This window comes from Morone saxatilis, unplaced genomic scaffold (genome assembly GCF_004916995.1).
Source record: "Morone saxatilis isolate NCDOM2014 unplaced genomic scaffold, NCSU_SB_2.0 Contig18, whole genome shotgun sequence".
Taxonomy (NCBI): domain Eukaryota; kingdom Metazoa; phylum Chordata; class Actinopteri; family Moronidae; genus Morone; species Morone saxatilis.
In genome coordinates this window covers 20,017,797-20,034,038 of record NW_023339740.1, presented here as the reverse complement: position 1 = coordinate 20,034,038, position 16,242 = coordinate 20,017,797, and the positions used below count along the sequence as shown (strand labels likewise).

The 16,242-nt window shown below is 42.3% G+C and overlaps 1 protein-coding gene across 1 annotated transcript in view; it reads right to left on the bottom strand.

Annotated features, from left to right (window-relative positions):
• Positions 1 to 3,666: 3,666 nt before the first annotated feature.
• Positions 3,667 to 16,242, bottom strand: part of LOC118328891 (CTTNBP2 N-terminal-like protein) — a 13,309-nt gene continuing 733 nt past the window's right edge. The window contains exons 2-7 of the mRNA XM_035662818.1: positions 13,840 to 13,944; positions 7,567 to 7,800; positions 6,286 to 6,393; positions 5,926 to 6,114; positions 5,665 to 5,835; positions 3,667 to 5,508 (exon numbers count right to left, since the gene is read on the bottom strand). Coding sequence (XP_035518711.1) covers positions 4,540 to 5,508; positions 5,665 to 5,835; positions 5,926 to 6,114; positions 6,286 to 6,393; positions 7,567 to 7,800; positions 13,840 to 13,944 — 1,776 coding nt within the window. The 3' untranslated portion in view covers positions 3,667 to 4,539. The remainder of the gene's footprint in view (positions 5,509 to 5,664; positions 5,836 to 5,925; positions 6,115 to 6,285; positions 6,394 to 7,566; positions 7,801 to 13,839; positions 13,945 to 16,242) is intronic.

Sequence of the window (16,242 nt, the reverse complement as noted above, 5' to 3'; positions counted from 1 at the left end):
TGGTATGGAGCCCAATGTAGTTCTTTTCTGTTATAAAAGGACTAATAACTTCTCAAAAGTTACCTTCAAGCCATGAGATTCAGTGTGGGAGAGTGGGGAGAGTATATGCACTGTAATGCCACCACAGTGCATGTTTGTAGTTCAGCTCATATCAACAGTCCCGATTCAGAAACAGGTTTGTCTCATCGAGCCAGTGTGGAAACATATGACCCACCTCAAGGACATATCTGGCTTGTATCCCTGCGACTTCAGTGAGTCACTTGGTGCCGTGTGTGTGTCCAGCAGGTAGAGAAAGATACTGACGAGAAGCTACGTGCACGCAGTATGTGTGTACTGGAGTGTGAGGTCATTTTAATCAGTGCAAATCCAGGGGTGTTAGTTAGAGACCTACATAAAGGTCAGTAACAGTGCAGCTGCCTAAAAATACCAGAGTACAGACACCAGATGAAATAGTGTGTTTGTGAATGTAAGGTTTTCCAAATGACACATTTTCTTATCAGGAAATACTTCTTTTTTTTGTCATTACTTCCAAAACAACAAATAAATTCATATAACATTGTATACTTATTACAGTTTTGTAGGCTTCAAGCCTGTGTCCTTTCTGTCACTGGATGTTCTTCCCTCTTATTCTATATCACACACATAGACAGAAACGCACACATTGCCCAGCTGTTTGTCCTTCCGTTATGTCATATCTGGATTTGGAGCGACACTCGGATCCTCATTACATGTGACCCTGTCTTTCTTTACCCCAGGACAAGCTATGGATTTTACAGTGACAACTCTATAACAAATTGCTTTACAGGGAGCAGGTGATGGTGGCGATAACACTCGTCATCCGGCCCTCCCTCTCCCTCTGTCTCGCTTTGAGCCAGCTCCAGCTGTGGTCTTTAAGAGGCTCAGTGTGGGGGCCTGAACTCCTATTCTAGGCCCATCTCATGGCCTGGGCTAATTTTGGATGGAGAAGAGGGGACAAGAGGGAGGAAAGAAAAAAAGACGATAAGAATGAGTTTGGAGCACTACAAGCCACAGATGAGCGCTAAGATGATGATGACGTTGATGTGCGACCACTGATACAGACAAGAAGAGTGATGACCAGACGGACTGCATTTTGCTTTTATGCAACAGGCCTGAAATGAGACGGCCATAAATTTGCGGTTTAACTCCTGACAAGTTACGTGCTCCCTCCTTGACCTCGGTTTTGTCATCTCATTCACACAACATGGCGCTGCAGCCATGAAGCCATGTGTCTTATTGTACATCTGCTTTTGTGCACAACAGTCATAAAGTATAGCACTTACCAGATCCGGCCAGGAGGGACATGTGGCTGCAGCAATCCTTTTCAAGTTCAAGTTCAAGTTCAAGTTCATTTATTTATATATATATATAGTGCTTTAATCACTAGCATGTCTCACACAACCTTACAAAGCTCCAACAAATTTACATAAGAACACATTTCAGCGACAAAAAATGTACATGCCCTCGCCAGGAAAAAGGATTTGCCAACTTTCTGAGGTTGGACAAACGTAATCTACTGCTCTGAGATTTATTCTTAGGGAAAAAGTTCATTATTACCCCTCTTGTCATGTGAAATCCTAACAAAAGGAGAGCCAACTCCATTTTGGGTCGTGACCCATAGCTTGACTAAAAGTTTTTAAAAAAGCTCTATTTTTAATCCAAGTCATGCAGCCCAAAGCCTGAAGTCAGAGCTTGAATATTAAAGCATACAAAGACATTTCAGGTCAACGCAGATATGACATCCAAGTTTTTAAAAAGTGAGGCTTAAGTGCAACTATCGTATCTTCTGCTAAGTGTCGTGGATTGTCTCCCAGCAGATGACGACAGTAGAGTACAGTAGAGTGAGCGCTGAGCAGCCATGCTGGCAGTGACAGCAGCGAGGACGTGGCCTCTCACAGCTCATCAACCTGAGCCTGTGTTTATGGAGGCTGAAAAAGATGGGGGGGCTTTGCTGGAGGACCAGGCGTGCCTGTGCTGGATTTGGGATGCGGCCCTGCTGTCCTACACTGGAATGTTAATTAGGTGAGCTGAGCAGAAAAGAGGTGACCCGTCCCGTTAACCAGCCAACCCTTCCCCAACAACCAAGAGGGGGATTTAGTGTGACGGAAAGCCCAGTCAGCGTGTGCTCCGCATACATCTGCTGGTCATGATGTCAGGCCACGTTGACTGAGAGTGTCTGTGTGTGTGTGTGAAAGAGACTCTATATATACTGTGACATTATGGACCAAACAGATCTTTGTCAAGCGTCTTTCTGTATATTCTGTGCACTTTCGCAATTGCAAAGTCATCATCACCACCCAGTTTCTCTCGTAAGTTGCTTCACTCTAAAAACATACCACTAGAGCGTTGTTTACAGTTGAAGCAACACAGGGCGCAAAATAACAAACAGTTCAGTCCACTTAAGGGTTTCATAACTTATCTTCGCAACCAAACAGGAGCAAAAGGTGAGATTCTTCTTTTCAGCATCCAAATATCATCACAGACCACATACACACAAATACGTACGTAGAATACACGGTGCATCGGTGTCACGCGTGCAGAGGATAGAATAAAGCTATCAATATAGTACTAAATCAATATCTTTTGTATATATATGCAGTCTCTGTAATCTTCACCCATCTTTAAAACTATTGTTACTATTTAAAAAGATATTCAAAGAAATACATTGCATGTAAACTCTGCATGAAACCAACACACTTGTTTTTTTATGGATTCATAAATAAATGAAGTACAAAATAATACAGTATATGAACATGGCTTATTACTTTTTACATTTTTACCGCTATATTTTATGGTGCCAACCAAGTAAAAAAAGATCCAACCAAGATCCAAGTCACATCGATACAATCTACTAAATATTTAGTATGTTCTGTATATCAGAGAAACAGTGGTAGATGTCCTGTGGTGAGTAATCATTCGTGTCTGCTGTAAGAAACGTAGTTACTTATCAAATATTGACCTCTAGAGGACAGTCTTTGGCAGTACAGTAGAAAAAAACACCCCTGTATATCCATACTGCAGAATAGTACATTAGTGGACTTTTCTATACAAATGCATTTGTTCATTTTATTTCATACAATAGCTACACTTTCCTTTCTTGGCCAAAAACTCTCATGAAGTAACTTTATCATTATCTATTGAATGACACAAGGTTTTATACTACTTGTGGTATCTAACATTTTCTGAGTAAGAATACTAAGTATGAGATTAGTCAATTAATCAATATAAGTCGATTGAAAATGAATCTGCATTATAATCAATTCACTGTCTGTCATTTTTCAAGCAAAAATGCTGAATCAAGCTTCAATCAGCTTCTCAAGTTTTTTTTTTTTTTGTCACATATGACAACTGAATACTTTTGGATTTGGGACATAAATAAAACAAGCTGTATGAGCAAAATCTTTTTTTTCACTATTTCATAACGTTTTATAGACCAAAGATTTAATCAATTAGTCTAGGAAATAATTGGCAGATTAACTGATAATGAACGTAATGGTTGGTTGCAGCCCTACACTAAATCTTTTCCAAGCCAGAGACTATAAGCAGCTTCTCCTCATAACATTAGTACATCACCACCTACACCACTGCCTGCTGGCAGCATTACATTCCTATGAGAGTAAATAAAGAGATGAATACATGAAAATCTTTGGGATTCATTTATTAAATCTGTAACTTTCCAGCATATACAATACTGTAAAGGATCTGGTAAAAGAGATAACCAACACGGCAGTTGTGTTATATTTATCAAAGCCTTGTTTGACTATATAATACTTGTGTTTTAAAATGGTTTCTTATAGATGACAAAGGGGTGACATTCATCAGAATCACTAATCTCAAACAAGATATTGTACAATGATTCCTGAACATGAGCCTATAAGATTATCATAACTATGCTTCATTAAAGTAATACATGAACAAAGCTCAGTACAACACTGATGAGATAATCTGTTGTGTAAAACTATCAAGACATTAATAACTAAGGAACATTTATAAAATGAACTATACATTTTTATAAAAACGACAGCTACGTACATGAGTGCACATTGAAATGAGACAATGTAACATACATTGGTCCAAGGACTATATTTGGTCTGAAGATTACAGTATTTGTTGTAATAACAAGCAACATACTAGAGACAAAGTATAGGGGGAAAAAAACTCTTCATGTGATAAATTGATTTGTATTCTTTGGACATAAAACGACATAAAAAGACTTAATATTTTGTAACAGTAAGGTGTGCCCAACATACAGTATTGGCACATTTGACACTAAAACTAACTTCTCATTAGTACCAGCCCCTGAACCACTACCTAAAATAGTGCCTCAGCACATATTTAAAAAATAATCTAATAAATACAATTATAACAGTGTTTAAAGGGATCTCTGTTCAAATAAGCATAGGATACAAATCCTGTCATGTACAAAACAATATCTCAATCATAATTCTATGATGTGGGTTAAACCATCGTGTCACAAGCAGAGCAGCAGCTGACTAATTTCTTGACAAATCAAACAATCAGTTAATTAGAAGAAACCACCATGTCCAGTTCTTTGACTCCCTCCTGGCTCGAGGTGAGGCCACAGCTTCCTGAGAGGGGGCTGTCAGAGAAATGGCTGGACGACCTGGGCACTGCGGCCGGGGAGGGAGGGGCCTGAGCCAGACCGGGCTTCTTGGGGGGGATGGGTGGAGGGTTGCCCCTGTCTGCCCTCGGGATGGTGGGTGATCTGATCCCCTGCGGAAGTATTCCTGCAGCCCTTCCGATGACCGGAGACAAGGGCGCTGCCAGGCTGCGGTAGTCTGTGCCGAAGGGTGAATTGTTCGGTGCTGCGAGCTTTGGTGTAACACTCTGCTGGACGGTTGTGAAACGAGATAGGACTTGAGTGACTGTGCTGCGGGCCATCTGCTTGACTGGGCTGGCTTCTACGGAGGAGCTGCTGGTCACAGGGGGGACCTCCTTTGGCGAGAGGGGAGGCTGCGCGGCCTGTGACTGAGGCTCTGGTTCAACGGTGCCCTGGAACTTATGACGAGCAGCGTGGAAGCGCTGGTTGATCCCGGCCTGGTAGGGAGACTGGTAACTACCAGGGCTCGGGCTGCCTGGTGGGTGTTTGGCAAGGACAGGCGAGGCGCAGGGCGAGGAAGGAGGAAGAGTGGAGGGCGTGGCACTGCAGGATGAGAGCGATGTCTGGGTCTGATGAACTGGAGGATTTTCATTCCCATTCTGTAGGCAGACCTTCTCTGAGAGGGCGTTGTTTGGACCATGGTGCCCATTGGTCTCCGTTGGACTGTGGTGGCCGTTGACTTTTGGCTGCACAGTTTGCTGGTTTCTGTCTTCCTCAATGTCCTCGACCTTAATAGTGTCTACTGCTGTCTTTACTGGGGGAACTTTAGTGGCCCACACCTTTTCTTGTACCTCCACTTGAGCTGTAACTACCCCCTTAACATCTCTCATCGTATTGGCCTCCTCCAGCTTCCTCTTCAGCTCTTCCACCTAATCACAAAATGGGGGGGGATAAAAAAAGATTATTTTTAAGCAGTAATTTTGCTGTACAATGCAGACTAATCTTTCTTTAGTTGAGGTAGTTACAGTATGCACAATCTGCGATCTATTGCCACCTGCGTGATGAATGTGCTCGAGTGTTCCCACCTGTTGTTGTAGCAGACAACAGTGAGCTTCCTCCTTCTTCAAACGCGAGCGGAGCTGCTCTCGCTCCGTATCAAACTCGGCAAGCTGCTCCTCCACCCTCGCTTCCATTCTCAGGGCTCTCCTCCTCTCATCCTCCAGCTCCTTCCGCAGGGCCTGACAAGCCTCTTTTTCCTGCGTGAGAAAAAAGCTTGTTCATTCATTCCAACATTTGTAACGACAAAAGGAAATAAATTCCCTTTCTTGGATTCAAAATGCTAATACCTTGTCGAATTTGCGACTCAGCTCAGTCAGCCGGTGACCCTCCTCCAGAGCCCTGGCGCTGGCCCACTTGCACTCTTTGGCCAAAGCACAGGAGAGCTGTTTGTGCTGAGCCCGTTCTTCTTCTAGCTGGTCAGTAATCCGCCGCTGTTCTTTTTCCAACCGTCGGACTTGGCTCCGCTCAAATTCCAGCTGGAGTTGAGACACATTAAATAAGCTTAGTGAATACATAGCTAACATTGTTTTGCTTCAGACAGTGCTGAAGGTACTGATACTGCTTTCTTTAAAACTTCCTCAATCACTCATTGACTGCTTTTTATTTATCCAGTACGTTTAATGAGTACACTATTAATTAGAAGGCACCTGTTGTTGTAAGCGTTCCCTCTCTTTCTCCAGGATGTAAGTGACATCGTCTCCCTCTGCTGTGTCCTCGGCATGCCTCCTCTTTTCCTCCTCCAGATCTGCAATGACCTGAAGCAAACACAGCGGGGAGACAGAGAGTCAGGAATGAAATGGTCTCACATGAGTTTCCTCTGCTCGATAATTGAGGCCAATAACAATTATTTTGAAGCGATAGCATTACTCTAGTGTAAGCAAAAATACTGTTGGCAGTTGAGCTAAACAACTACAACTACAAGAACAACAACTACTACTCATGTAAATAAGTGCCATGCTCAGCCCCGCCTGCGGAGTAAAGTATAGTTTTCACTCTGAGGTTTTAGAAAGCCTAAAATGATAGAGTACTTTGTGTTCGTTCACTTCTAAAACATACAGCAGCAATCATAAGGTGCAAATGTACATTAAATATTAAAGTTGTATTTGAATACCAAAATGATAAAAGGCCTTAATGACTCTTTGATGAAAGACTTTCTACTACATTTAAAATGGTCAGCTTAACCTACCTCATATTCTTCTCTGCAAAAAACATGTTTTATGGTCTATGTATACAATTATAATAAGTGGAACTTAAATCCATCGTAGTTTTTCAACAAGTAGTTTAAATATTTGTTTCTTGATGTGTTTTATATAACTATAATATGATATTAACATGAAATAACAGGGATTTTGAACATTCAATATACTGAACTAATAATGAAATCAGGAGACAATAACATGTTGTGTGTCATCACTTTAAATAATAGTGTGTTCACACTCCAAACTCAAGCTCACTTGAAACAAAAGGAAAAACTGGAAACGTGACATCAGGGTGCAGGTTGCATTGTTCCTGCCTGTTACCCTGCACCTGTGAAAGTACTTATGTGTGTGTGTGCCTGTGAAAATAGTTAATGCTGAAAACAATTCTGTTTGTTTTTCTGCTGTTGCTGAAAATAACATTTTGGAAACAAAAGGTTTTAGTGAAGAGGGATGATTTTAATCAAATTAGTTTCGTGTACCAACATTTTATTGTCAGCAGTTGTTTAATATTGTATACCTTAAGAAGAAAACTGCACTTTACTGGCTGCCTTCTCCATTCATATTTCTTAACATATTTTCCACCACTGGAGCCAATTTTTATGTTTTATGTTTCCCAATTGATCTATTTTTTTTAATTAATAATTAATTTTTAATAATTTTTAATTTTTCCACATAAGCAACCAGTTCATGTCTGCCTCCCCTAATTAAGAACCACACATCCACACCCACCCTTCTGTGCCTGCTCTCCGCTGCAGCCAGCTGGGCCAACATCTTCTCCTGCATCCTCCTGCAGTGGCTCACCACCAGTTTGAGAACCACCAGAGGATTGGAGGTGGGGGAGGAACAGCCTGGGTCCTTGTTCTGGCCCCCAACAGCCTCACTGTCTCTCTGCAAGGCCAGGAAGGGGTCGCTGAGGTTGTACCTGCCATAGCGCTCCTGGATAAACAGCTCTTTACGCTGGGCCTGGAGAGATGGCAAGAGGAAGAAGAGTGAGAGGGAGCGCTGAGAGGGGGCAGTGATCGATTCACTAGTTATAGTATGTCTGTAGTCTGATGGTTAGGTGGCAGAAAATGTTTATCAGTGGAATTGATTAGCTCACTTAAGCTTTTGCACGGATGTCCTTACAGAAAGACTGTAACTTGGCTGTAATATGTGAATCGTCTCTTGGATCACTTGTCTGGCTGCTCAGACGTTCAGCTGTGACTCAATGCTGGCTCCTGCCTGTACATTTTCAAAGATCGATTTTTAGCCATGTTAGTGGCGTGACTTCAAGGATGACAATGTTGGTTTGGTGGGTTAGTCCAACACTTCAGCCCAGACCGAAATAGCTCAACAATTATTGGATGCAGTGCCATGAAATGTGGTACCACTGTTCATGCTCCCCAGGTGATTAATCCTAATAACTTTAGTGATCCCCTGACTAATCTAACCCTAGTTGCAAGTCAAAAAACTGACATCCACACCACTGAACTTTTAAGTTGATTTGAGGATTTTAGTTGACACATGCTGCTGTCATAGCTCCTCTATTTAAACAGGAAATCAAATACTGCGCTCCACACACCCTGATTAACATCTCTAGTGCTTGAGTGGTAAATGAGCAGTAGATAAAAGAAGGGGAAGAGAGGGAGAGGAAATGCATAAAAATACAAGAGAAAAAGCGCTAGCATGAGGAAGGAGCAACAGATGGTGTGTGTCTGTCTATCTTTAGCAGGACAGCTGCTCGGGACTGGGCCTTGGCCAAGGCAGACCTGTTCTCTGTTTAACTCATGACAAAGGAGGGATAATGGCAGCAAGACATTTCAGGTTCAGCAGATGCCTTTGGGGCCTGCCGTGAAAAGAGGCTAAAGTGTGAGAGAGAGACAGAGAGAGAGAGGGAGAGCGAGAAGGGCTACAGCAAAGCTGGCAATGTGTCTTAGTGAGGTTTCAACAAAAGAGGATCAAGAGATTACAGAGAATAGTATCCTCTCTAGCAGGGTGAGGCCCGAGCTCCTGACGACTGATATCAAGATTACTTAAAGGTATAATATGTAACATAAAAATCAACAACAACTAGACCTACGTTATACGTTTTGTTGGTTTCTGTTAATATATTATTCCAAATGTTTCTAACCATGTTCAAACACAGAGAAATCTGTAATTTGGCATCATATCCCCTTTACCCCATGTATTTATTAGAACTCCCAGGGAAGCATGGATCACGTGTTTCCCTGATAGTGAGGAAGGAAGTCAGCTAAGGTGACTAAACGTAATGTGGACAAACCTTTAATACAATACCTCTTCCGTGAATATGATTTCTGAGTTCCGTCAGATAGATTTTCAGCAGCAGTGGGGGTTGTTGTTAATTAAGTCGACAGCTCCCACGATCCCATGCTACTACGCAACTTCCAGGCCGCTAGCGGCAGAATGTACATACCGTGCGTTTTCACTGTTTTGGAGTATAACTTTGGCTATTTTAACTAGGGATGCAACGACTTTTTCTCTTCCAGAACAGATTCCACCACCTCAGCTAACAGCCAATAAACAGCGCTGATGATACGGTAGTCTACCAGTACATTCCTTTCCCCAGATATATCTTGTTGCATGGACCTTCTTGGCACTTTTTTATGTAAGGGAGTGTGAGGCTAGGCGTTGCTGTAGCATTAAAAATGTAGTCAGCAACCCACTGTAAATACATGTAACTGATACAAAAAAAAAAATTTTGACAAGAAGTGATTGATAAATTAACTGTATGTAATGTAGATTCAAAGGTTGGATTGGTGCATCGCTGATACTCAAGAGAAATTATTCACGAATACTTTTCCACGAGTTGCATATAACTGATGATTAAGCGGTAATCATTCTTGACGCACTCGTACAAAGACAGATTTATGTCAACCAACTGGAAGCAGCACTGAGAAAGAAACGCATGACAAAGCACTTGAAAATACCAGAACCCACAATCATACAGACTACAAATCTATAAGACTGAACACACCTTGTCAAAGCAAATGAATTATTTTTCTAAGTGAATCCAGTTAAACAAATATAGGGCCTGATAATGGATGTCTACGGACTGAGAGCCAAAGTTCAAGCAGCAGTCCATAAAGGATAACAGGCTTCATGATCGTCATCTTCAACAATATTGGCTCGTCTGGCACAAAAAGAGGAGGGCAAGGCTTTGCTGCTGTTATTTGATCCAGTCCGCTGAGGATGGTGTGAAGGCAGATCAAACGGCCTGGAGGGGTGAAACAGGAAAACACAGGGCGCCCAGGAGGATTCAAAAATGCCTCTTAAATGTGGGCGAAATCTAAAGGCCAGTGACCACACAGCATCTCAACATAAGTCTTGTGTGTGATAGAGAATGTCTTATGAATGTGGCTCATGGTCCTTCTTCCTCACTGTGTTTATACAATGCAGGTTTTACATCTGACTGACTCGAAAACATGACTTTTGTCTGCCAAAGAATATTTTTGATTCATATAAATACTAAAGTTAAAAATAGAATTTTATACTGTCCATCATTACTTTAGGGTTGGTCTCTTTTTATTTCTTCTAAAAGGTAGGTATCTACATTTGAAGAAAAAAATCTTCAAAGAGGAATCTGACTACAGACTTGGCCCACAGCCCATCCCTGTTCCCGTCAATGACTGTCTGCTCTGATGTGTCACTTTTACGGTCTAAGATTAAATACGCTTGGATCAGGGTTTCCATTCTTGACACCAACAGCACTTTGCTTGAGGACATATACTCAGTCTGACTTTCATCACTGCAGCTACATGAAATACAGACAGAAAATGAATTTGTAAGCCACTGCTCATAAAGGAGGAAAACATTCTGAAACGTACAAAGAGAACACTTAATGTAGATTTTTCAGATTTCTTTCTTTCTTTAGAAGTTTATGTATGCACGCATTTCCATAACTTGATAATTGGCCTTTAAATTCAGTGTTTTTCTAAATCCTAGGACCTCTATTAAACACAGACTCATTCTCAGCTCCCTCCCCAGTCCTTCGATGCGCATACAAACGTGCACTTCCACAACACAAAGGGAGGCTGTTTTCCTTTCCATCAATCCTCCTCTGCTGCAGAGAGGGTGGAGGAAGCAGAAAGAGGGATTACAGGAAACGCATTTCTACCGTTACTTAATATTTAACACCCAAATCTACCAGAGCTTATTCATTACATCATACTGTACATGTACAATACCTATGAACATTCGGAGCATGTCTGTTATTCATCACAGTCTACCGCCATTATTCATGCTTTTGTCTGTTGGATGCTGTTCTTGGCAACCTGTGTGCTTTTGCTTGGGAAGCCGTCTTTGTGCCATGGCTGCACTGGTTCCAATCCAGCTTATCTTTTGCTGACACATGCCTGGACTCTTTCAGTCGTGCAGTGCTGGTGGCAAGATCTGTATAATACTGCAGGAAGGTGATATATGAACTTCTTACCCTAGAGTCCTATATATTTCAGAGTCGCTTAGGCAGAAATGCTCATGCATGCTGTTCTCTGCCATGGATATGGATATCTGAAGAACACTATCGATCATAATCACGTGATTTTGGATCAAATGCAAAGAATGCTACAGTAGCTGAATTCAATTAGCTCATGCATCTTGAATCTAGAGGAAAGGCTATTTTTCCCCTATTTTATGCTGCCCCATTACCTAAGAGAACACAAGGTAAATCTGTTTGAAGTTTGTCCATTTTGAAGCTCTAGTCAAGCACACCATGTGAACTCAACAGTTAATTAAAAGGCTCATTTCCATATCTGAATCCCCCTTTAACTCAAAGTAAAGACTCCTATTATTTTCCCAAAGCAAAGGGACGACTGGATCACTGCAGGGCTTTGTGTGCCAAATACGAGCATTGCCAGAGACTAACTTCCTTTTGAAAGCCACAGCGTGAGCAGCTGCAGAAGTGAGTCACAAGAGGAAAAATGCAGCGGATAGTTAGAATGCCAGCGATAGTTCTGCATAATTAAATATAGAGCACCATAGAAAAACCACATCATTAACCCCACATCCTGTACTTGCACCATATCCTGTAGAAAAATCACCGATAAGAATGTTAGATTTAAATAGAACACGGAGAATGGGGATAACACATATAAACTCGCCAGTTCCACTACTTTTAACCAGATGAGCAAAGGCATGAAAGGCCAAGAAGTAAACAGTGGTGTTACTCCCATGGTGATTTGTGGCCGAGCTAAACATTTCACACATGACACTCTGTGCAGCGGTGACACATCAGTTCAGACGGACATGAGCAAGATGACTAGAGACACTTCTCTAATTAATGTTGGACCGTGTCTTATTGTTGGAACGAGACTCAGAGTGTACACACTAGCAGTTCAGTAAACTTGGACACAGCATTGCTTTTAGCAAAATAATACCAAGACCAAATAATTATGGGGGGACATTATACTGATAGCAATTTATTTTCATGTGAAGGCAAGACCCAAGATTCCACCTCACACCAATTCCTGAACGGTAGAACAGCAGAAAGGTATTAAGTCGCGCTTCGCCTTTGGAAAAACATCAGTTTAACTCAAGAGATCAGTTCTACTTACTCCCTACAATGAATTTCCTACAGATCGGTGATTATACCCTTCCTTAAGGCTCTGCGAGGGTTAACACTGCAGCATTGATCCAATCCCAGACCTGAATGGGTTAACAGTTTGTGCTGGTGGAGCCATGAAAGAAGCACAGCCATATTCCTCTCAAGCTCTAGTTAAGGCCAATGTTTATTTGTTCACTCCTACTCTCGCTCACATTGAGTCATCAGGCACCCAGCGTGCTGTAACTCTTCTTGCCTTAGATGGCCAGATCCCAGGAGAGATGTAGGAATGTGGTCTAGACACAACACATGAACATTCAGCAGTAGGCTCTCTTAGCCGGCTGCCTGTGCAGTTTGTTCTTTCAATGGCGCATTTTACACCAGCAAAGTGAACAGCATTCCAAAGAGCGTCGAATGTTAATCGTGAGAAGAAAGTCTGCAGTGTTGTATAAATGTTTCAGAAAGGTATGGCCATTTTCTGCAGAAAAGCTCCATTGTTAGGTTGCTTATTCACTGCCTATTTTAGGTTTGTGGTTTATTAACAGTGTCACGGTGACACAGTGTTATTGAAGTGAGTTTACAACTGTTTTAAACATCCTTAAAGCCATGCACAGGCACTCAGAGGTGGAGTATGTGGGGCTGCGGGACACAGCACAGCAAAGGACACAGTGTGGGGAAAATAGTCTGACAATCCTTTAATTTAAATCCCGCCAAAATAAGACTTGGAAGTAGCTGCTCTGTCGAAACGTGTGTGTGTGTGCGTACTCAACATTGTGGCTAATTCTAATTGAGTTTACGTTCAAATTCACTGGGATGCGTCTACTCATTTAAACTTATGAAAAGGGTGACTTATGAGACAATTCCCCAAGAGACTCACTCCATTCTTCAGAGAGACAGACTAGTTTGCTGCAAGCAAATTGGATAGATCCAGACGAATATTAACTTCAGACACACGGCTTTGTTGTTTCCATAAAACAGAACTTTTCTGGCAGGAAATGACTGCCATCATCCAGGGTAACTTAGATTAAATCTCAATAGTTTTTGCTGATTTTTTTTTTCTCCTTATTTTGTTGCCAGATCGTTATGTGCCTTAGATCCAGTAACACCAAAAACGATGCCTGTGGTACATTACAAGCATAATACACAACTCTATAGATCCAATACGTAAGAATAACGGTATCAAAATCCACAGCAACCTCCCAAAGCAGCGCTGTAGCAAAATCTCTTCCTGATTCTGTAATCTCTTCTTCTAAAGTTTGAGAGGTTTATTCAGTCACTTTGATACTTTTCCCCTGCCGTGAAAACTCGTCACCACTAATCACCATCAAAACCATCAGCTTTTAACAGCCCCTTTTCAAGCCTAGAGGGTGTGTGTGTGTGTGTGTGTGTGTTTGATATTACAAAGACAGATTTTGTTCAGAGAATGACTTTAACGTTATTATGTTACTAGCTCCACTGATGAGTACCTTCAGGGCATCGATGACCAGGTCCCGGGCCTCCAGCTCTCCCTCCAGGATACTGAAGAGCATCAGCAACTCTGGCTTGGTCAAACTCTCCATATTCAGCTTGGACTGTGAGGGCAGAAGATGAAAGAGAACAACTTATTTGACTTAATTGAAACAATATACTAGACTATTTTCCCGCAGCAATTTCTGATTTAATTCCATCTTGAAACAGCCCTTTGTTTTCCCTATTACCCCAAATCAGACATCCAGACAGACATCCGATCTATCTGATCTTCAACGCTAACTTTGCCTGGCTTTATGTGGATCTGTGGTTATTAGCTCGGGAGGGAGTATCTTTGCAGCAGAACCAATGTACAAAATATGTAGTGGCAAAAAGAAATGTATTAGACATTTTATTTTAGGTGTAGCTCAGAGGTGCACTGCATAACAAATCTATATAAGTTGTGCATGGTAGCGCAATACTTTACTTGGGTTACCTTAAACAACAACACAGTTTACAGCTGCTCATATGAGGGCTTATTTTTACATCATTCTCCAAGTAAGTTTGGGATATTTCAGCTCGATGAGGTGACACACTACAAGACATTTCACATATCAAATAAGAGACAGTCAGCTTCCAGCACCCAAGCTGTTACATCATCTTGTCCTAACTCCTTAAGTTCAGTGTTGAAACTAACAGCACTTTTTTGTTTTCCCACTGCATGTTCCATTCATAGTGTGTACCGTGACCGTTGGTTATTTTGTGTTGGAAATGCGATGTGGTCCCTTTGTAGTGTCTCTGCACTCTAATCTCACAGCTGTGTTGGTTCTGCTGACAAGCCCCGCGGTGTCCACACCTCAAACATCCAACCGCACTCTGGCCAAGTGAACGTATGCGGGCCCCCTCTTTGAAACAAGATCAAAGCTGTTGATGTTCTTACACTAAGCATCCTTTTGTCAGATGAGAATCATTATGTGGGACGCTTATGGATAGAAGCACAGTGCACTGTCTGACTACTTAATAAAGTCTCCAACGACGACGATATCTTTTCTGAAATGTGGCCGAAGCATCTGATGTCTGTTTACTAGACTGCAATCCACACCTGATCTAGCATTCATTCAACAGACCCGGGGCTCTGCTCCGAGCACTCTGCAGTCACCACAACTTTCCACATCATGAAGTCATGGGGGGGGGGCTGATCTCTCGGAGCACTGCTTGCATAATGAGACACAGGAGCCGCCGGCCTTTAATATCCGAGCTAGTAGCTACAATATTTCCCAGGCTTCCTCGATAGCATGAGCAACAGAAAAAAAACCTGAACATGACAGGGCCGCGCCACGGTGGCTAAGCGTGCACATTTGCCTTCAAACACACTGTGACACTTTAGTAGAGCAGTGTGCAGACGCGAGAAGAGGAATGACCCCCGTGAACTGCACCTACAGCCTAATCCCTACAGCAGCGCGCCCTCACAAAGAAGGCACACAGTGGTTTTAGCTCTGCCTTCACCAGCACTCATGGTCTGTGGCTTAACCACAAGGGGTAAAATGCTAATTAAGCTACAGCGTACACACCTCCCTTGGTTTTGGTTTTACAGGCTTGCTTGCTAATTTCACAGGCCGCTGTAATCACTGTGAGAAGAGTGTGCGCAGTGTTATGAGAAACGTCTGGCCCCAGCAGGGGGGGGGGCCTACATGTGTCATCACGCTTGTTTGGATCTTCATATTATTTCACCTAATTCCTCCCAAGTTAGAGTCAGTAATCATGAGGGTATACAAACACTACGCGATAGCATGGGAAATCCAAATATTCCCACACGTTCTCGTGGCTCCACTTCCGATCACAGAAGCCCTGTGTCCATAATCCTTTTATCTGTGTTTGTTTTAAGCCTGGTCAGCCATGCGCCCTCATCTGCAACACTGTAAACTTATTAAAAACACATATGCTTGGCTCCTGTACAAAGGGGCCCTCGGCTTGTGAGGAACTGCGTGTGTGACTCTTCATGTGTACAGCATAAGTGGAAAATGAGCCTCCTCCATCTAAATCATATCTCAGCCCATTAAAAATCCACTTCTCTTTGCTCTGACGACTGAATCCCTGCAAGAGTAACAATGTGCAGAGCGACTGGCATTATATTTAGATTTCAGTGCATCCTTGTGATCTTCCCTCACATCATCTTCCAGCTGGTTTTGCAAGGGAAGGGAGGGAGGGAGGGGAAATACAATGTGTTCATGCATACATGTCACAGACTGTGAAACCTCTTTGGCCCACAAACTTAAATTAAATGAGGGTGAACTGAGGGGAAGTTACAGCCTGAGAGGGCTGCAGAATTTCCTTGTTGTGGTAATCAGGACGTCCGAGCAGATGCAGCATGTCTGGATACTAAATTGGATTTGGTAGCCAACCTATTTTTTTTTTTTTTTTTT